Genomic DNA, 21929 nt, shown 5'->3' on the forward strand with positions numbered 1-21929 from the left:
GTCATGTTTTCTAAGGCTCCTCAATTCAAGTTTATCTGCATGGATTCCTAAGGGTAAATCAATACCCTATCTTATTTTTGTTTTTAAGACTTATTTTTCAAATTATGTATGTGAGGAGTATGTGCACACATGACTGCAGGTATCCATGGAGGTCAGAAGAGGACATCACATCCCCTGAAGCTGGAGTTACAACCAGTTGTGAGCCTGGGTGCTGGAAAATGGTCCTCTAAAAGAGCAGTAAGTGCTCTTAACAGGTGAACCATCTCTCTAGCCCCCTGAATTTTCTTTTTTTTTTCTTTTTCCTTTCTTGGTCTTTTTGAGACAGGGTCTCCCTCTAACCCCAGCTGACCTGGAACTCACTGTGTAGACCAGGCTGGCCTTGAACTCGGATAGATCCACCTGCCTCCTAAGGGCTGAGATTAAAGGCGTGTGCCACAACTGAATTATTTTCTTATCCCCTTCTCTAAAATATAAGACTGTATAAAACAAGAGCCAAAGAACTGAGTTATTTTATTTAAAAGGAAAACTGAAGTGCTAGATTCTGTGATTTTTAACTTAAAAAAAAAAAAAAACCAACACAACCAAAAAAACAAAACAAAACAAAACAAAAAACCCTCTTAACATGCTGCTTTAAATCTCATAGACAAAGAAAGCCAAGTGACCAAGTAGAGGTGTATAGGACAAGATGGTACCTCAGACTAGGTCAAGGGGGGATTCAAGTAATTTATTTTTACAGCCCAATGGCTGAGAGTTTCTTACTCAGGTTGCTAAAGGGAGAATGCCACAACATAACTGACATCACTCCCTTCTTCAAAGCAACAAGGCATCTTGAAAACTCAACTTCCTGGTGAACTTCTGTGGTTAGAGGCAGGGTATCGTTCATCATGTGAAAATAGCTGGGTATGGGATGAAAACTCTTCAAAGGAAAAGCTTCCCTCAATAGTCATGAAAATCTTTAGCCAACACACCATCAAACTTGCATTTGGAAGTATATCCCAAACTTTACAGTGAGGAGAGGCAGCTATAGGTATTCAGGCCACAGTCACTGCTTTACTTCTTGTCTGGATCAGATAGAGGCTGAAGAAAAGCTCTTATACATCCCTCTTCTCTGCCAGGGAAGATGAATAGAGGCAAAGGCAGGATCTTGTCCACAGATTCATTTTGGTTCTGGCAGGTTCTAAGCCTTTTGGATCCTGCTTCCATTATGTACTCTGGGATCAGACAGAACTCCTCCAGGAGTCAGTACCCACGCTCATGTCCGTCTTTCAGTTAAATCTCCTTGGTTTAATAACTATAAAATTGAAAACAAATATAGACTAGGTTACAGATGAGTTACAGAAAAAAAATTCGTATTAAGTGAAAGGATTGAGTGAAGGCTGGGGAGTGCACTGAGAGATGGGAGTCAAGGATATCTAGTTAAGACATGAGTAACTGATAGATCTTATTTATACACTGGTCTTGAACAGCAGTTGATGTAGTCATGATAACTATGAAATAACCTGATTCTACAAGGTCAGCTACTGTGTAATTAATCACCAGTCCATGATGGAAGAATCTACAACACACAGGAAGATCAGAAGTAGAACCAAAACTGTTCTAAGTCAGTGTCAACCGGGTCTTAAACAGAAGTAAACAGGGCCTGAGAGCTAGAACCCACTAGAGATTCAGGAGTCTCTATTGAGCTTAAAAGAACATCTTTCTGCCAGGCATGGTGGCACACACCTTTAATCCTAGCACTTGGGAGGCAGAGGCAGGAGGATCTTTGTGCGTTTGAGGCCAGCCTGGTCTACATATGAGTTCCAGGACAGCGGGGAAACCCTGTCTCAAAAAGACCCCCCACAAAAAACACCACCTTTCCTGTGAAGGGAGATATGCCTGAGACTCCTGTAGACTAGAAGCAAACACTAAAATTCTCCATACTATTTGAAGGTTTTGAATATTTTTTGTCTTTTTGGTCTTTAAGACAGGGTCCCCCTGTAGCCCCAGCTGGCCTGGAACTTGCTATATAGACCAGGCTGGCTTTGAACTCTCGGAGATCCGCCTGTCTCTGCCTCCTGAGTGCTGGGACTAAAAGTGTGCATCACTGTGCCCTGCCTTGAATAATAATTGATGAAATCAGTTTCTGTCTTTGCTATGTATGTGTGTATGTGTGTAGGTCAGGACACAGTCCACTTTTTTTTTTGAGACGGTCTCTTGCTGACCTGAAACCTGTAGATTCTGGTTACACTAGCTGGCTAATGTGTACCATGGATTCCATCTTTACCTCCCCAGCTTCTTTGTCTAGCCTGGAACTTATATCACTCTGCAGTTCCAGCTGGCCTGGAACTCACTAAGTAGGCCAGGCTGGCCTTTACATGCATTCTAGGGATCCGATTCAGGTCATGTCTGATAAGTACTTGATCAAATAAGCCATCTCCTGAGTCTCAGCAGTTTTATTATAAACAGAAATGAGATGGAAGCAATTCAGGGAAATTCAGAATAAAAACTGTGGTTGCTGAAACCTAAGATGAGTTCCTTTGAGATATATTTGCCTGGCAATCTTAATTTGGTTGAAGGTAATTTATACAGCAGAATTTAATGATAAAATTTACCTAAAGAAATGTAAGTAATGCTGGATATGGTTGGTGTATGCCTATAATTCCAGCATTTGGGAGGCTAAGACAGGAAGATTGCCACAGGGCCTATATAGTGAGAACCTATTTAAAAAATACCAAATTGGGAGGGGGGGGGGTTGGAAGAAGCAAGAAGCTGGGCATGGTAGAACATGCTTTTAGTCCCAGCACTCAGGAGGAAGAGGCAAGTGTATCTCCATGATTTCAAGGCCAGCCTGGTAGACATAGTAAGTGCCTGGCCTGTCAGGACTACATAGTGACTGTGGATAGTCAGAAACAGAGAGACAAAGAGATACAGAGAAAGAGATTGAGGGATTGATTTAGAAACTTAACCACAGATTTCATTTGATGTTGATTCTGTGTGGTAGGAATATAAGAATGGTCTATCTGGTGGGTTGAGGTAAAACTCAGTGGTAGAACACTTGTTTAGGATTTGATCATCTAGGATCCTTACCCCCAAAGTGTGTAAATGCTCATAAACCCAGATGTTTACACTTAAGCTTATCAATAAAATTTAATGAGAAATGTTATAAAATTCATAATTTTTCTCCTTTATTTGGAAAATACTTGTTTGTGGTAGAGCCTTATGTAGCCCAAGCTGGCCTTGAAATCTTGAAATCCCTACAAAGACCAAGGCTGGTTTTGAACAACAAAAAAATTTAATGTGTGTGTGTGGGGGGGAGCATGCATGCAATGGTACATGTGTGGAGGTCATAGGACAACTTGTAGGGGTCAGTTCTCACCTACTATGGGTCCCAGGGATCGAACTCAGGTTGTCAGGCTTGATGGCAAGTGCCTTTATATCCACTGAGCCATCATGTCAGCCCTGGCTTTGAACTTATAATATTTATTTTTATTCATTTGTGTGTTGTCGGGGAGATGCATGGGTGCCTGTGGAGGCCAGAAGAGGACATCAGATCCTATGGAGATGGACTTTCAGGCATTGTGAGCTCCTGTATTGGGTTCTGGGAACTGAACTCAGGTCCTCTGGAAGAGCAAGAAGCATTCTTAACCACTGAACCATCTCTCTTCTGCCTTGGCTTTGAACTTTGGAGTCTCCTGTTTCACCTTCCCAAGTCCATTGGAATTACAAGCATGTTCCAACAAGCCCAACTTTTACTGTAAAGCTCTCTCCTTTTTTAGACTTTATAATGTACAAGGGTATGTATCTGTATGTGGGTATATCTACTTGCATGCAGGTGCCTACAGAGGCCAGGGGCCAGAGGCATTGGATCCCCCTGGCACTGGAGTTACAGCCTGTTGTGAGCTGCCCAATGTGGGTACTGGGAACTGAGCCATGTCACCTGCAAGACCAGTACTCTTCACCACTAAACCACCTCTCCAGCCCTTTTTCTTTCCTTTCCCTCTTCCCCCTTCCCTCGTCTTTTCTTTCTGTATATTATTATTGTGTGTATGGTGGCTGGGGTTCTGCATGCACGCCATGACAAACATGTGGAGCTGGTTTTCTCTTTCCACTTTTATATAGGTTGTCAGGCTTGCTTGGCAAATACTGAGGGAAATACGGAAATATTTTAATCTGAACCAAAGTTAACTCATAACTTTTAATATGTTTTCCACAAACATTTCTGTTTTTTCTTTTTTGTTGTTACTGGCAGAATTTAGGACCACAGGCTGTTGGACTAAGTGAGTTTCTCACAGGCTATGAGACGGAGACCTGCTTTGATTGCCATGAAGTGTCACAAGACAGAGCATGGTAGCTGGCTCCCATCAGAGAGCAAGAGAAAGGAAGCGAGGAAATAGGTTATGCATCAGGATCTATTTTGTAGCATAATCTTGGAAGTGACAGACTGATATTTTGGCTATATTCTGTTTATTTAAAAGAAAATCAGAGGCCAGGCATGGTGGTGCATACTTTTAATCCCAACACATGGGAGGCAGAAGCAGGCAGATCTCTGTGAGTTCAAGGCCAGCCTGGTCTACATCTGAGTTCCAGGCCAGCTGGAGTTACAGGGAGACCCTGTCTCAAAAGACCAAAAAAGAAAAAAAGAACAAAAAGAAAATCAGCACTGGCTGCTTTTGGCAGAGGATTGGGATTTAGGTCTCAGCATTCATATAGCAGGGAACAACCATTGGTAAAACTCCAGCTCCAGGTGATTTGATGCCCTATTCTAGCCTCCATGGGCACCAGGCACATATGTGGTGCACTTATATACACGGAAAGATTTAATGTAAATTTTTTTAAAAAGAAAAAAAAAAAATCAAGGGTGGAGCATTACGTAAAAGCATGATTACTGAGACAGGCATCCTGTACTACTGGTCTAGAACTCACTGGGCAGACCTGGCAATCCTCATGGTGGTCCTCCTCAGTGCCAGCACATCTGGCCCCAGGATCATTTCTGATACTTGAGGTGGTTCTCTGATATTCTTGTTATTATTTTTAGTGCATATTCACAGGAGTCCCGTTGGAAGTTCATCAGAAGATTCTTCTGTGTCTCTCTCCAATGCATGATGATAACCAAAAACAAGTTAGAAAGGACATGTGTTGTTTTAAGGGTTGTAACTAGCCTTCACTTTCTTTGGCATCTCAACTACACTTCCAAGCGCAAGAGAATTCTAAAGGGATCAATATACTTCAATCACCAAATGAAAAGCCAGTTAGAACCTAGACCCTGGATTAGGAAAAGGACTAAGCTTGAACCTTGAAGGACTTGTAGCTCAAAACAAATGAAGATATTAGAGGATGTTGTATGTCTCCCTAGAAGAAAAAGAGAGGCTCACCACACAATGGAAATACTTGTGGTAAGAGGAAGACAATAATGTACGAGAGATGTGACAAAGACATGATATAGGCTCATAGGGGGTATATATTTGGAAGCACCTTAAGACCCATGAGATACAAACAGTAGCACAGAGTTTTCAGCAACATAAAGGGCAGCACTTGCCACTTTGTGTCATTTTTTTTCTATTAAGTTTGGTGCTTTCATTATTAAGAAATTAAATACTTATTAGAACTTTTAGGCCCTAAATGACTTCCTGCTGTCCTGCTTGAAACCATGCAGTGGCTCTCTGCTACCCCTATGGTAAATTTAAGTCCTGTGAAATCTTTCAAGAGACGGACCAGATCATCTTTCCATTCTATCTGACCTTTCCCTTCCATTTCTACTCTGCTCACTGTCTTTCTTTAGCTACACCCCCCAACCTTCTGCCTTCTACATATTGCTTCCCTTGTGCCTGTTATTTTCTTCCAACATTTCCTAGACTGGCATGCACTACACTGCTGAAAACGGCCACTTAAAAAAAAAAAAAAAAAGCTGGGCATGTTGGGCGTGGTGGCGCATGCCTTTAATCCCACTACTCAGGAGGTAGAGGCAGGTGGATCTCTGTGAGTTTGAAACCAGCCTGGTCTACAAAGTATCAGGCCAGCTGAAGCTACAAGGAGCCCTGTCTCAAAAAGACCATAAATAAAATAGCCACTTTACTGATCAGTCAGTCCTTGTTTCTAACCTTTCTGTACAACTCCAAGGACATAATTTACAAGGTTACGGAGTTATAAAAAGTAGAGGTTCGGGGGCTGGAGACACTGTTCAGCAGGTAAGAAGAGTACCTGCTTCTCTCTCAGAGAACCAGAGTTCAGTTCCTAGCACCTATATTGGGCAACTCACAATCACTTGTAACTCCAGTTCCAGGGGATCTGATGTCCTCTTCTAGCCTCCATGAATAGCCACACACACTCACACACATACACTTTAAAAAGGGGTAAGAAAGATGGCTCAATCATGCAAACTGACCCCATGTTTGTGTGTGTTTCTGTGGGCTCCCTTTTGGTGGGGTGCTACTGGGTCGAGAGGCCCCAAGGGAAGCCGGTTTGCTCATCTGTTACATTAACCGGCTCTTCTGAAACCACTTCAGTTAATTCATTTACTCCTCCATTCATTGATTTGTTTGGTTTGTTTCCACTCACTTTGTACTCATTTGTTTTCATTAAATTTTCCACTTATTTTGAAAAAAAAAAAAGATGGCTCAGTGGTTAAGAGCACTCACTACTTTTGCAAAAGACCTGGGTTCCATTCCCAATACCCACATGGCAGCTAACAACCATCTGCAACTCCACTCCAGTTCCAGGAGATCTAATACATGTGGTGTACTTCTGTACATGCAGGCAAAACATTCATACACATAAAAATTATTTAAAAATAAAATCTTAAGAAAGGTACAGGTCCTAATTCTGCCTGTAAGATATTTGAGATAGAAATTATATTTTGTTTACTACTGTACAAAAAGTACCCTTTAGAGTACCTTGCATTAGGAATGTTGCAGCGGGGCATGGTGGTGCACGCCTTTAGTCTCAGCACAGGCAGAGGCAGGCAGATCTCTGAGTTCAAGGCCAGCCTGGTCTACAAAGTGAGTTCCAGGTCAACTGGGGCTACTGGGAGACACTGTCTCAAAAAGACCAAAAAAAAAAAAAAAAGACTGTTGCAAATATCTGTTGAATAAAAGTTTTGTATGTCTGGAATCTGTGGGTAACTTGAAGTATTTCAATTACAAACAAAGGAGAGGAGGGAAAAACTCCCAGGTTTCAGATATAAGAAAAGGCTAAGTGTGGTACACTGGTCTCAGAATATTGCTACTAGGTAAAAAGAAAAGGAAAGCAGGTATGGAGGTATCTGTCTGTCCATAATCCTACAATTTGTACGGCTGAGAAAAAGGGGTGCAAGTTTGAGACCAGCCTGGCTACAATGTGAGACGGTGGGGGCAGGGGGTGTTAGAGAGAGGAGAAGATTTGGGGAGGTAGGCTTTCCCAAAGTGACTACCTAAAGAATATCCTATGGTTGATGACTCTGTTTCTTTTATAGATCTAGGTTGCCCAAACTTTTATAAAACCTGATAGTCAATCTTAAGATCAGTAAGAGAACAACTGACTATCATTTAATAGGAAACAATGATACTACCAGTGAAATGTTCTTGCCTTGGGGTTAAGAGAAGGAATCAAACCTCTAAATGTAACTACCACCTTTATTTTTTTTTCTTTTCCTTTAAGTTCCCATACAAAGTAATGGGTTTCAGCATGGTATTTTCTTTTTTTTTAAATACATTTTTTATTTTTATGTGTATGAGTATATTGCCTGCACGTATGTGAGTGCACCCATCTCGTGAAATGCCGTGGAAGTCAGAAGAGGGCGTTGGATTCCCCTGGAACTGGAGTTAAGGATGGTTTGTAGCTGCCATGTGGGTGCTGGGAATCGAACCTGAGTCCTCTGCAAGAGCAGTCAATGCTCTTAACCGCTGAGCCATCTCTCCAGCCCCTCAGCATGGTATTTTCATACATATATCCCCTCTTACTTTGTTCTTAAAATCATGCCCCCCCCTGCCCTCCCTTGAACTTTTTTTTTTTTCTTTTTTTTTTTGAGACAGTGTTACTGTGTAGCCCACACTGGACTTGGACTCATGATTCTCCTGCCCCAGGCCCCCAAGTGCTGAGATTACAGACATGAGCCACAATATACCTGGCTTTAACTATCAATTTTTAGGAAATCTGGTGGAGAAAGAAGTTAGTATTAAGAAGTCAATCAGTCAAAACCAGAATGTGTTTCAAGGACAAAGAATTGAATTCCTTGGCTAACCATACTAGAAAAAGAGGTGAGTCCTGTTACATAAATTAAATCTTTACCTGTTAAGATGTATACTCTAGGGGCTGGAGAGATGGCTCAGCGGTTAAGAACACTGACCGTTCTTGCAGAAGACCCAGGTTCTAATCCCAGTACCCACATGGTAGCTAACAACTGTCCGTAACTCCAGTTCCAGGGCATCTGACAGCCTCTTCTGTCCTCCGTGGACATTGCATGACACGGGTGCACTTACTTACATGCAGGCATAATACTCATACACATAAAATAAAAATAATAAATATTAAAAAAAAGAAATCTCCAAAAAAAGACATATACTCTAAAGAATTACAGATGATATCTATAATTTACTTAAAAATACTCTAGCACAAACAAAATATAGAAGGACATAAAACAATAAAGTTAATTATTCAAACTGGGTGATAGGTACATGGGTTTATATACTAATATCTCTTTCACTAGACTCTGAAAATGTCTATTAACATAAATTTCAAAAAAGAAAAAGAAGGGCAAAAAACAGAGAAAAACAGTTCCATAGGTGAAACAGAGATGGATGACTGCTTCCAAAGTATCAATCTATAAAAGCTAATTTAGGATAGAACCAATGATACTAACAACAGAACATTCAATCCAATATGTCAGGCTTCAAATGAGTCATGGCAACTGATATAAAGAAAAGCTCTGCTAGGCATGGTAGCGCACACCTTTAGTCCCAGCACTCTGGAGGCAGAGTCAGGCAGATCTCTGTGAGACTGAGGCCAGCCAGGTCTACATAGCCAGTTTCAGGCCAGTTGGAGCTGCAGGGAGGCCTGTCTCAAAAAGCCCTGACAGTGTTAACATGTGTGCCCAGAGCCCTGTAATCCTAAATACCCCAGGAATAGTGTAAAATAACTTAAAACATTGCAGACTGTAGAGTCATTTGAATAATATAAATAGCCTACTGGAGCATTAATAGTTGTACTGAAAGGAAAGGGGAAAGGGAGAGCATTGTAAAACAAAACCAAATAATAAGAGCCTGGAGAGATGGCTCAGTGATTAGGAGCACTGGCTGCTCCTGTGGAGAACCCAGGGTCAGTTCCCAGCATCCACATGACAGCTAACAACTGTCCATAAGTCTGGTTCCAGGAGATCCAATACCCTCTTCTGACCTTCACAGGCATGACGTGATATCGGTGCATTTATATACTTGCAGGCAAAAACACCCGTATACATAAAACAGAAAAAAATTTTTTTGGTCTTTTTGAGACAGGATCTCCCTGTAGCCCCAGCTGTCCTGAAACTCACAGAGATCCGCCAGGCTCTGCCTCCTAGGTGCTAGGATTAAAGGTATGCACAATCATGCCCAGCTAAAATAGAATTTTTTCTTTTTTTTTTTCGAGACAGGGTCTCCCTGTAGCTCCAGCTGTCGTGGAACTCACTATGTAGACCAGGCTGGCCTCGAACTCACAGAGATCCACCTGCCTCTGCCTCCCAAGTGCTGAGATTAAAGGCATGCGCCACCATACCTGGCCAGAAATATTTTTTTAAAAATATTGTTAGAAAAAATGATGAAGGGACCTTTGGGGAAAAGCTTGTGCATATGCAATGAACTCATGATAAAATCATGCATTCCTATGACAAAAGATGAAGGCCTGATTGGTTTTTATTCTGTTTTCTGAGGCAGAGCCAAGACTATATAGTTGGAAGTGCTCACAATCAATCTAAATCTCCTCCACGATCTGGATAATTAGTTCTCAATCAACAAGCAAATGAAGATGTACTTTATATTCACATGGTTCAACTGTTATCTCTCAGACATGTGACCCTAGTAGAATGAATGATGTTTTCTTTTTAAATGGGGAAGGTTTGATATAAAGGATTTTGGGTTTTCTAAGACAAGGTCTTACTTTGTGGCTAAGGCTGTCCTGAAACTCACTATGTAGCCCAAGTTGGCTTCCAACAGGAACTCCTGCCCCAGTCTCCTAAGTGGTAGGATTTACAGGCATGTGACACTATACCTAGCTTAAAGAATTATTTTTATTAGCATGTGCATAATATACTCTGATCATATTCAACCCCTTGATAATTTCTCTTATCCCATTCTCCCCCCTCCTTTTCTCTTTCCAAACAGTCCCTCTTCTACTTTGATGGGTTTTGTCTTCATTTTCATTTTTTGTTTTTATTCATCTCTTTTTTTTTTTTTTTTTTTTTTTTTTTTTTTTTTTTTTTTTTTTTTTTTTTTTTTTTTTTGGTCTTTTTGAGTTCCACCTGTCCTGGAACTCACTATGTAGAACAGGCTAGCCTTGAATTCAGAGATCCGCCTACCTCTGCTTCCCAAGTGCTGGGATTAAAAGCATGCACCACCATGCCTGGCTTATTCATTTCTTTCTTTCTTTTTTTTTTTTTTTTTTTTTTTTTTTTTTGTCTTTTCTGAGACAGGGTCTCCTTATAGCCCCAGCTGTCCTGGAACTCACTATGTAGACCAGGCTGGCCTCGAGCTCACAAAGATCCACCTGCCTCTGCCTCCCAAGTGCTGGGATTAAAGGCGTGTGCCACCACGCCAGGCCATTTCTTTATTTTTGAGGCAAGACCTAGTTTTCTATTCTGGGCTGGTCTTGGACTTAAAATCCTCTTCAACTCTAACTGCTAGGATTACAGGCATGAGCCATTATAGCCAGTTTAATTTCCCCATTCTTGGAGAGTCTCTTACCATCTGTCAGATTAAAAAAAAAGAAGTGTGCAGGAACATATATACACAGTATGAAGGCCTGAAGTTGATGTCAGATGTCTTCCTTGATCACTCACCATTTTATTGAGGCAGGATCTCATGCTGAATCCAGAGCTCACCAATTCTAGGTAGTCTAGTTAGCCAGCCAGCCCCAGTGAGTCTGTCTCTGCCTCCTGAGGGCTGGAATTTCAGGCAGCTGCCACACCTACCTGCTGTTTCTGTGGCTGCTGGAGACCTGAACTCCAGTTTGCAAGCTTGCATGGCAAAAGCTTTATCCACAGAATCATCTCCCCAGTCCCATGAATTTTTTGTTAGTGGAGATCAGAAGTTGACACTGTTCTTTTTTTCTCTACTGCTTTTTCATTGATTTGTTTTGTTTTAAATTTTTACTTTTTTTAAAACACTATTTATTTTATGGTGTATGTGTGTATGTGTGTCTGTGTCTGCTTGACAAAGGCAGCTCTCTCCTCCTATCATGTGAGTCCCAGGAATCCAACCCATGTCTTTAGGCTTGGTGGCAAGCACCTTTACCCGCTAAGCAATCTCACCAGCCCTTCTTTGCCCTACTTTTTGAGACAGGGTCTCTCAGTGAAACTGGAGCTCACCAGTTAATTTCCTAGACTGCCTGGCCAGTGACCTCTTGGGATCTACCTGTTTTCCCCTCCCCAGAGCTAGGGTTACAGATCTGTACCACCTCTTCCCATGTAAAATTCTGAACTCAAGTCCTCACACTTGCAGGGTATGCACTTTACCAATGGAACCAACTCCCCAGCTCCTTGTTGCTAATTTTTTTTTTTTTAAATCTATATTCCATACATGAGAGCAATGTGGCTTTCTGAAAGACGGTCTCACAGTGAAGCTCAGGTTGGCCTTGAACCAGGAATCCTGCATTAGACTTATTAGTCATTACTTTTTATTATTTTGTCACTAATCCTCCCTTCCACCCCAATCAGGCACCACTTTGTTCCAGAATATTATTATTTTCTTTATAAAATAAAAGCAGCATCTTCCTGTCATAGGCAAGGAACATTGTCAACAGACATCACTCATTAAGAAATATGTTTAGGGGGGCTAGAGAGATGGCTCAGCGGTTAAAAGCATGGACTGCTCTTGCAGAGGACCCGGTTCAATTCCCAGCACCCACATGACGGCTGTGAACCATCCTAACTCCAGTTCCAGGAGAATCCAAAGCCCTCTTCTGACCTCCATGGCATTGCACGACATGGGTGCACTCACATACATGCAGGCAATACACTAGTATACATAAAATAAAAATAATAAATAAAAAGTTTTTAAAAAAAGAAATATATTTAGGAGTGTCTAAAGCTGAGGATCCGAGTGTGTCAGACCAATCTCCCAACTCAGAAGACCGTAACAGTCACTGGACTAATGAATAGTTTAAAGGAAGATAAGCAAGTCAAAGTTTATAGGAAATAGAAGTTGGTGAAATTTTCAGATCCACTAAACTAGATTCTCAGCCACTATCCATTTAAATCACCACAGAAACAAAATAAGGGACAGGAGACAGCTTTACCTCCTGTGGATTTACTGCAGTTAAGACAGAAACTTCATATGACTGCCTCCCTGACTGCATGGTCACCAAGTGATGTGTCACATCAGGCACTGAAGACAGGGGACGTGGGGATCCTTCAGTAAGCACCTCTGTAAAACAACAGAAAAATGAATCTTCAGTGAAAAGAATCCACATGTATGCCCACTTGCCTCATCAAGCCAATGATTAAAAACTCTAAAATTTGTTGCCTAAAAAACAGCCCCACATTCTTCTATTTCTTTCAAGTAACTCCCACCTGATAATCATTATCAGTGGATTTAGAAAGTACCACAAAAGGAGGGTGGGAAGTAAAAAGCTAGAAATATGAGTTAACAATTTTTCAATATAACAATTTAAAATATTATGGTTTAAGACTGTCACCTGGATTAAAAAGTGTATGAAATAGGGCAAAAGCTCCACAGGCAGGCAGATCAGGGAACCAAAGCTAGCCCTTGAAGTCAACAATACTGGTATAATAGGTCCAGCAACTTAAGCTAAATCTGGCTTCAAATTCATATCTAGTGTCCCTGCTTCCCCTGGACTTGCTTCATCAAGGCTGGCAAAGCTCTCCATGCAGTTTCTCTGCCTTCTGATTTGGTTTGCACCAGTACTGTTCATGAAACACATTTTGGGTCTTGTAAGCTCGATATAGAACTTACACAAATATGGTCACTTACACCCCAAACTGAGTAGGATAGAATAACTAAAATACAGGATCTCACACTTAATAGATGTTCATCGGTGGATCACCATGAAGATCTTCTGGAACTAGTTTATAGATAAACCACTTAGCCCTCAGGCAAATTAAAAATTTCTTCTAGAGGCTTTGTAGCTTCATCTCTTTTAGACTATACTGTATAATTTAATATTTGCTAATATAGGGGGCTGGAGAGATGGCTCAGCAGTTTAGAACACTGTTCTTGCAGAAGATCTGGGTTCGAATCCCAGCACCCACTTGGCAGCTAACAACTGTCTGTAACTCTAGTTCCGGGGATCCGACAGCCTCTTCTGTCCTCCTAGGGCATTGCACGACACAGGTGCACTTACCTACATGTAGGCAATACACACATACACATCAATAAAAGTAATATTTTAAAAAAATATTTGCTAATATAATTTCTTCTATTTACTCCATCTTGTTTCATTCATTGATGCTAAGTTTTAACTTCTCAACTAGATTTTAAGGTCCCTATGTCCTACTTTTGTCTTTCCCATGGTGCCAGGCACATAGTAGGCACTGAATAAATGCATGCTGACCTCACCTGGTACGTTTTTGAGAGAAGAGGGCCTGGCCTGTGTAAGCTGGGTGAAATTTCTATACCAGAGGAGCATTTGTTTCCTAGAGAGCCCTTTCTTTTCTCCAGAAGATATGGCTTTTGAAGGTATGGAGAAATTGCTTTTTATCTCCTCTGTAAAACCTGGTTATGTTCTGTTTAAATGTTTTAAAAGTTAAGTTCTTCGATAACTGCAATAGGAAAGACAGAAATAGTTGGGCTAAGATGCTAAGGATTACAGATAATTTTCTTTTTCTTTTCTTTTTTTTTTTTTTTTTTTTTTTTTTTACAGGGTCTCCCTGTAGCCCCAGCTGTCCTGGAACTATGTAGACCAGGCTTGCCTTGAACTCAGAGATCCACCTGCCTCTGCCTCCCGAGTGCTGGGACTAAAGGCGTGCGCCACCACGCCCGGCTAAAAATTTTAAAATTTAAAGAAAACAAATTCACTTATCCACCCCAGGAAATAAAAACAAATCCTACTAAATTACAACATAGAAATAATATTAAAACCTCCATTTTGGAAATACCTTCTTAATCCCCTAGTTGCAACTTGTTTCCCCCAGATAAAGCAGAATTAGAAGTCTTACCATCATCAACTCCCAGGATAGAACTGGTGTTTGACAGATTCAAGGACTCTCCACCAAGGCTGGACTGGGAATTCATAGACACCAGGTTTTTACTGGGTACCGAAGCTTCTTCAAGCAAACTACTGCCCATTAGTGGCTCAGCTGCATAGAGAAGAGGATGTGAGAGATATAGCAGTCAAGGCTGTACCTGGTCCTCATCTCCCTCACAAGGAAGCTGGCCACCTCTTTCAGAACTAAAGTTAACCTCTATCTTGAATGCTACCTTCTATTTCACCAACTTTCAGGTAACAAGAATAAACCTAGAAGGGAAAGGTTGATCCTTAGGGATAATTAACTTTGATTGTGATAGGCTTATGAAATGAAATATATACATCCTTAGAAAGGAGTATTTGGAATTAAAATACTCAAGGAAAAACATGGAAAAGAAAAAAGCATTTTTACCAATTTTAAAGTAGGGAAAGAGGCAGTCAAAATTGCTACATAAAGGCTGGAGAGGTGACTCAGCAGTTAAGAACACTTGATGTTCTTCCTAAATACCCAGGTTTGATTTGCAGCACTCACATGGCAGCTAACAACTGTCTATAACTCCAGTTCCGGGAGATCCAACACCCTCTTCTGGCCTCTGTGGGGCATTTCATGCATATAGGCAAGGCACTCATACACATAAAATAGTAAATTTTTAAAAAAATTACTAAATAAGTCTGGGTGTGGTGGTGCACACCTTTAATCCCAGTACTTGGGAGGCAGAGGCAGGCAGATCTCTATGAGTTCAAGGTCAGCCTGGTCTACATAGTGAGTTCCAGGACAGCTGGAGTTACAGGGAGACCTTCCTCAAAAAGATAAAAAAAAATTGCTAAATAAAAATGCTAAAGGCTTTATTCATCTGGAAATCTTTCACCTTCAGCCTTTCAAATGCTGGGTCATAGGGAAGCACTAGTTAACAACCTCAAACTTACTAGGGTAACATTTACTTACTTAATTTTTGTTTTCTAAGACAGGGTCTCATGTAGCCCAGGCTGGCCCCAAACTTACAAGGTAGCTGAGGATGGCCTTGAACTCTTCATCCTTCTACTTCTACCTCCCAAGTGCTAGGATTAAAGACATGTACCACCATGCCTAGCTTTTTTGTTTCTTAAGATGGGGGGTCTCACTATAGTGCTCAGGTTGGTCTTGAACTCTTGGACTCAAATGATCCTCCCACCTTAGTCTTCCAAGTGTATACCACTAGAGAGATTATTATTTGTTTACTTATGTGCACACACAAACACACCTTTTTGTGGTGTTCAAATCCAGGGTTTTCTTGCTAAGCGAGAATTTTACTATTGAGCTACATGTCCAGCCCTTACTGGAACTTTTGAAAACTACGTATTCTGGGATCTTACAGCAGATCTCATTTATCAAGTTCTATTGTGGGTGCGAAAGGAACAAAAACAAGAAAATACATGTTTCAAAAGCTTGCAGATGTTTGTACTTAGTGTACAGCTGTTTATAAACCACGAACCCATCAAGTGAGACTAATTCTATCTACCCAAAACCAAACAAGATCTCCAGAGAGCCAGGGCAATGACTTGGCTGTTTGAAAATAGCCCTCTACTGTACCACACTTCTCACCAGTTTGCTCCTGTTCTTGACTCCCAGCTGCTCCCAGCTGCAAGTGATGCTTTCTCATATGCACATTCCTGCTCCCACTCTGAGAGAAGGTTTTTCCACAGACTTGGCACTGATGAGGTTTCTCTCCTGAAAAAGGAATCAGGTTAGGACAGGGCAGTCAAAAGACAGAGTACACTTTTGATGGCAAATGAGTAGACAGAAGATCTAGTGAAGACAAGAGAATAAACTAACCCTAAAAGGCTGCTTTTTGTCATACTACTTACCTTCCCAATCTCCCAACTTTCTGTACATGGGGAAGGCAGGAAGACTATACCAACAGGAGGGCTCAGCATGTATACTGGCTCCCAGTGCTAGTATTTTCCAGACCCAAACGGCCTTTCAAAACAGTCTCTTCAGCATGGGATCATGGCATATCACAGAAAAATACTTACATCTCTTTCCAAATTGTCATCTTCCATCAACCATTAGAATATATATCCACCTCAAGAATTCCAAACCCAGGTTTCCTGTCAAGACTCATGGTTGTCAATACTTAAAATGATGATTCTTTTTTTTTTTTTTTGGTCTTTTTGAGACAGGGTCTCTCCTGTAGCCCCAGCTGGCCTGGATTAGCTATGGAGACCAAGCTGGCCTCAAATTCAGAGTCCTCCTGCCTCTGCCTACCAAGTGCTTGGATTAATGGCATGCGCCACCACGCCTGGCCAAAATGATGATTCTTTTAACATAAATGACCTAAAATATCATGTCTGTCCATAAGTCCAAAACTCAGTCTCCACTCCACCTTCCCAGACAACCACACTTAGAAGATAAAAAATTCATTCCCACAGGTTAAAAAAAACCTCATGTCTAAAGGGACTGGTAGCTAGCATAAAGAACTAAAATGGCCAAATGGGGGCTATAGTAACAGAGAGAGTACCTTCCCAGTAAAAGGAGCAGCTGTTACTCAGTTCTGGCCAATGTTGTCAGATAAAGAGGCAGGTAGACAGACCTCTGTGAGTTCAAGGCCAGCCTGGTCTACACAGTAAGTTCCAAACCAGGTGGGACTACAGGGGGGTGACCTTATCTCAAAAAGACCAAAAAAAAAGGAGGGGGGGGAAGAAGCTAGAACTGAGAATTTTTAAATAAAATATCCCACCTAATAATGGGAACTAATTTACAATTGATAAAAACATTATGCACCACTTTTCATTGCCTACAAGAATACGAAGGACCATGGCCTCTGTGGAAGGGAATCTGCCCTCCATAGATGCATCTGCCCTTGGATCTAGCATTTCATTTCTAAATGCCACAAAGTTACAGTGGCAAAATGTGAAATAATCCACATAGGTTATTTGCTGCAACATTATTTTAAATAGTTAATGACTAAACAAACCCAAATATGTATTAAAGAGAATGATAGAACAGTTATATGCCTACAGTCCCAGCACTTGGAGACAAGGACAGAGGGATCAAAAGAAAAGGGGGTGGGCTAGAGAGATGGCTCAGTGGTTAAGAGCATTTATTGTTCTTGCAGAGAACACAGATTCAGTTCTCAGCACCCACATGGCAGTTCACAACCATCTGTAACTCCAGTTCCAGGAGATCTGACACCCTCTTCTGGTTTCTGTGGGTACTAGGCATGGATGAGGTGTAGGCAAACACTCATTGAAAATATAAAATGTTTTTTAAAAAGGAAAAAAAAGTACCAGACCAGCTTAGGCTACAACAGTGACTTCAAGGAATATCTGGCAACAACGTGAGCTCTCCATTTCTTTCTTTCCTTTAAAAAAAAAATTATCAGGAACTGGAGAGATGGCTCAGTGGTTAAGAGCATTGACTGCTCTTGCAGAGGACCAAGGTTCAATTCCCAGCATCCACATGATGGCTAAAAACCATCCATAATCCAGTTCCAGGGGATCTGATGCCTTCTTCTGACCTCCATAGGCATTGCACAACAGGGGTGTACCTACGCACATGCAGGCAACACACTCATATGCATAAAATAAAAATGGTAAAATTTTCTTTTTTAAAGTAAAATAAAAAGGGCTGAGCATGCACGCATGCCTTTAATCCCAGCACTCAGGAGGCAGAGGCAGGCGGATCTCTGTGAGTTCAAGGCCAGCCTGGCCTACATAGTGAGTTCCAGGACAGCTGGGGCTACAGGGAGACCCTATCTCAAAAAGACCAAAAAAAAAAAAAAAAAATTCAGTTGCATTTCTATGTAGTACCAATAAACAATCCCAAAATAAAGTCAAGGAAACAACTTAGTTTGCACTAAAAGCATAAAAGCACCAATTTCTTGTTTTGAAAGCTTCCAATCCAGCCAGACATTTGTGGTACATGCCTGTAATCCCAGAAATCTAGGAGGTGGAGGCAAGAGGATCAGAAGTTGGAGATCATCTTGGGCTGTAAGAGATCCTGCCTCAACAAACAAACTAAATCCCTAGCTCCCACTGAATTGCTTTGCTGTTCTCATCATTAATAATTTCTAGGTTCCCCTCTCCTCTCCACTCTAGTTGTTCTGGCTTCCCTTGCCTTCTCATGGCCAGCCACTTCAACAATTTCCTGAATTCATTCTTGGATCACTTTCTACCCTGATTTTACCTTTTCCTGGGCAAGTCTGCTCCATAAGCCACTCTCTTCAGTGCCCAGTGTTTAAATTGTTGAACAGTATTGAAGAAAAGTGATGAAAGTTCTTCCATTTATTCTTAGTTGTGCACTCACTATTTCCTAATCATTTTATTCACTCTAATAAGTTTATTCAATCAACAAATTACTACTACCCTAGAGGGTAATTTTCCTACCTCTTACAGGTTAGTTGATAGCCTCCTTCTAACAGTCACCGATATCTTCCAATACTTTTCTCACTGCTTTTCCTAAATACACAAGCCAGTCTGACAGTGAAGCAGCCAGCTTTCCTTCCCTATCTTCATTACCATGCTTCTTGAACCAACAATCTGCTGCTGCCTCTGCTTCCATACTACATTTAATTGACTGAGGGATGGAGAGATTCTTCCACTGAGTTTCTTTTACTGTTGACCACACTAGAAGAGTCCTCATCTCTTCCTACTTCGTTTGTGTATCACTGCCAGATTAATCTCAAGTAAACTGAATTCTCGTCAGGCTGCTCCTTCAGAAGTCACCATTGCTCTTTCTAGCATTCGAGGCCCTTACTAAGCAATCTTTCTAGTATGCTTTAATGTAACTTACCGAGTTTCACAGGAATTAATTTCACCAAGTACAGACATCTTCCCTGAGCTGTACCTGACTTTTTATTTATTTATTTCCTTTTTTGAGAAAGGAAATAAATTTTTTATTGACCTTTTTTGAGAAAGGTCTCACTAGGTAGCCTAAGTTGGTCTCAACACATAATCTTCTTGCCTCTGCCTCCTCAGTGCTAACTTCTGTTTAGGTAGATGGGGAAAGAAGGACAGGAGATGAATATCACTTTAGCTTTTTCTAGTAAGCGTAAAAAGTCTGGATGTGATAGAATATTATCAGAAATTTTGAAAGACTTTACCAGGCAACACTAGGTCATCTGTATACAATGAACAAGTTCAAAGAATTATTTAATAATCCAAAACAGAAAGTGGGTCACTAAGTCTTTCTCTTCTTCTATACTGCTACCATAAAGTTCTAATGGCCAAAGGCAGTTTCTGCTAGAATGCTAACTGAAGCAAGACTGGCAGTGTCTTCTCAGGTGGCAGCAAGCTCACAGGTGCTGCTGCCCTTGACATCAATCTTCTCACTTTGTTCTTGATTTTGAAATCCTCCCCTAGGGGAATGAAAATGTTAGTACAGGATCCATATTTGATACGACCTATTAAGGATCTCAGAAAAAGCTCTGGATCAGGAAATATGTCAATAAATCTGATCTCTCACTCTTGAGAACCTTCATTACCTTTATAGTGGATATTTTGGGTTTTTTTAGATTACTACATACCACCTTCCCACCCTTCTGTCTCTTACTATATTTGAAATCTATGAATGGCACAGGTTCTAATACCTGAGTGAACTACCAGGTGTTTTCGGAGGCTTGAATACTCAGCAAAGGAACGACCACATCCTTGGGCTTCACAAAGGAAAGGCTTCTCTCCTAGAGACAGAAAATACGTCAAGGACTCAGTATTCTGATAATTGACTATCTATACTCTTTCCTCATTAATTTTTTAAAATTTATTTGTTTTTATTTTATGTGTATGAGTGTTATGCCTGCACGTATGTAGGTGTACCCATATTGTACAATGCCCAAAGAGGACAGAGAGGGTGTGGGATCCCTCGGAACTGGAGTTACAAATGGTTCTTAGCTGCCATATGGGTGCTGAGATTCGAACCCAGGTCTTCTGCAAGAGCAGCCAGTGTTCTTAACCACTGAATTATCTCTCTAGCCCCTCTTTCTTCATTAATTTCAACTGGGCTACCCAGTAAGTACAGCCTCTACAAGTTCTAGAATACAGACAATGGACAGTTCTGCCCTTTTGCTGAGAAGGGATGTGCCTGAGCCTCATACTTCCTTCTCCCTCAGTTTAAAGAAAAAAAAAGTAAAGCCCAAGCTGAAACTACAACACTGTTTTGTTTTGTTTGGTTTTTTCGGTCTTTTTTTGAGACAGCGGTTCTCTGTAGTTCCAGATGGCATGGAAATCACTATGTAGACTAGGCTGGCATTGAACTCATAGAGATCTGCCTGCCTCTGCCTCTTGAGTGCTGGGACTAAAGGCATGCACCACCATTCCCAGCTGAAACTACAAGTTTTCAGCTTAAAGCCTGATCCTTCCAGCTTTAGCTATCCCACTCCCTCTAATGATATCAAGAGCAACAGTGTGGGCTAGGGCATATTATCAGTGGTCCAGGACTTTCCTAGAGTGCTTGAGGTCCTGGTTCAACTCTCAACACCACAAAAAAAGGAAGAAAGGAAGGGAAGGAAGGAGGGGGGTGGAAGGGGAGGGGGAGGGGGAAGGAAGACAGAGGGAAGTAGGAGGGAGGGAGAGGAGAGAGAAGGACAAACCAGGGAAAAATCAGTTCATACTTTGAAGAGTATTTTAAGAGGATGTTTGATGTTATCAGATGCTATGAAGATGAGCAGCATGAAATAAAGAGGTCAGTGACTTCACCATGAGGCATGGTAAACTCTCTTTGGCTATAAAGTAGATGGTTTTCTATTTTTTTATTTTATTTTATTTTATTTTTTTAGTCTTTTTGAGACAGGGTCTCCCTGTAGCCCCAGCTGTCCTGGAACTCATTATGTAGACCAGGCTGGCCTTGAACTCACAGAGATCTGCCTGCCTCTGCCTCCTGAGTGCTGGGATTAAAGGCGTGCTCCACCACACCTGGCTGTTTTTTCTATTTTTTATTTAAAGATTTTTCTTTAGATAACTACAGTTTGCTGTTTAGAGAAAGCTGAAAAGAGAACTATTCTAACCCAAACATATTCAGAAGTTATGTTAATTTAGAGAGCGTCATGCCTAGAAAAACTGTGGTTTAAGCTTGGGCTTCTCTTTTTTCTTTTCTTTTCTTTTCTTTTCTTTCCCTTCCTTCCTTCCTTCCTTCCTTCCTTCTTTTCTTGAGATAAGGTCTCATTCTATAACCCTAGCTAGCCTAGAACTGACTGTAGATCAGGCTAGCCTTGAACTCAGAGAGCTCTGCCTGCTTCTAACTCCAAGTGCTGGGATTACAGGCATGCACTGCCACACCTGGTTTTGGGCTTTTTAAATGTCTTTTAAAAAAGTTTTTATTTACTTTTATTTTATGTGTATGAATGTTATGCCTGCATGTAAGTGCACCCATGTAGTACAGTGCCTGTGGAGGACAGAACAGGGTGTTGGTTCCCTTAGAAAGGGAATTACAGACAGTTGTTGGCTGCCATGTGGGTGCTGGGATTTGCACCCTGGCCTTCTGCAAGAACAGCCAGTGCTCTTAACTGCTGAGCCGTCTTTCCAGCCCCTTTAAATGCCTTTTAAGTGTACCTCCTGTTTTGTTTTTTTTTTTAAATGTGTATGTGTGTATTGCTTGCATGTAGGTAAGT

At 41.2% G+C, this 21929-nt stretch overlaps 1 protein-coding gene across 5 annotated transcripts in view; it reads right to left on the reverse strand.

The window, feature by feature from the left end:
• Window positions 1-703: 703 nt before the first annotated feature.
• The window catches only part of Znf410 (zinc finger protein 410), a 51359-nt gene continuing 30133 nt past the window's right edge, over window positions 704-21929 (reverse strand). For 2 of the 5 annotated variants that reach the window (XM_029554412.1, XM_008849761.3), the window contains 5 exons: window positions 19914-20003; window positions 15929-16054; window positions 14318-14458; window positions 12439-12566; window positions 711-1291 (listed from right to left, as the gene is read on the reverse strand). In XM_029554412.1, coding sequence (XP_029410272.1) covers window positions 1253-1291; window positions 12439-12566; window positions 14318-14458; window positions 15929-16054; window positions 19914-20003 — 524 coding nt within the window. In that variant the 3' untranslated portion in view covers window positions 711-1252. Of the gene's footprint in view, window positions 1292-12438; window positions 12567-13718; window positions 13922-14317; window positions 14459-15928; window positions 16055-18746; window positions 19683-19913; window positions 20004-21929 lie in introns of those variants that run through there. The other 3 variants (XR_001872840.2, XM_008849760.2, XM_029554413.1) reach the window with 3 other exon arrangements.

Source organism: Nannospalax galili, unplaced genomic scaffold, assembly GCF_000622305.1.
Source record: "Nannospalax galili isolate Female #2095 unplaced genomic scaffold, S.galili_v1.0 scaffold24, whole genome shotgun sequence".
Taxonomy (NCBI): Eukaryota; Metazoa; Chordata; class Mammalia; order Rodentia; family Spalacidae; genus Nannospalax; species Nannospalax galili.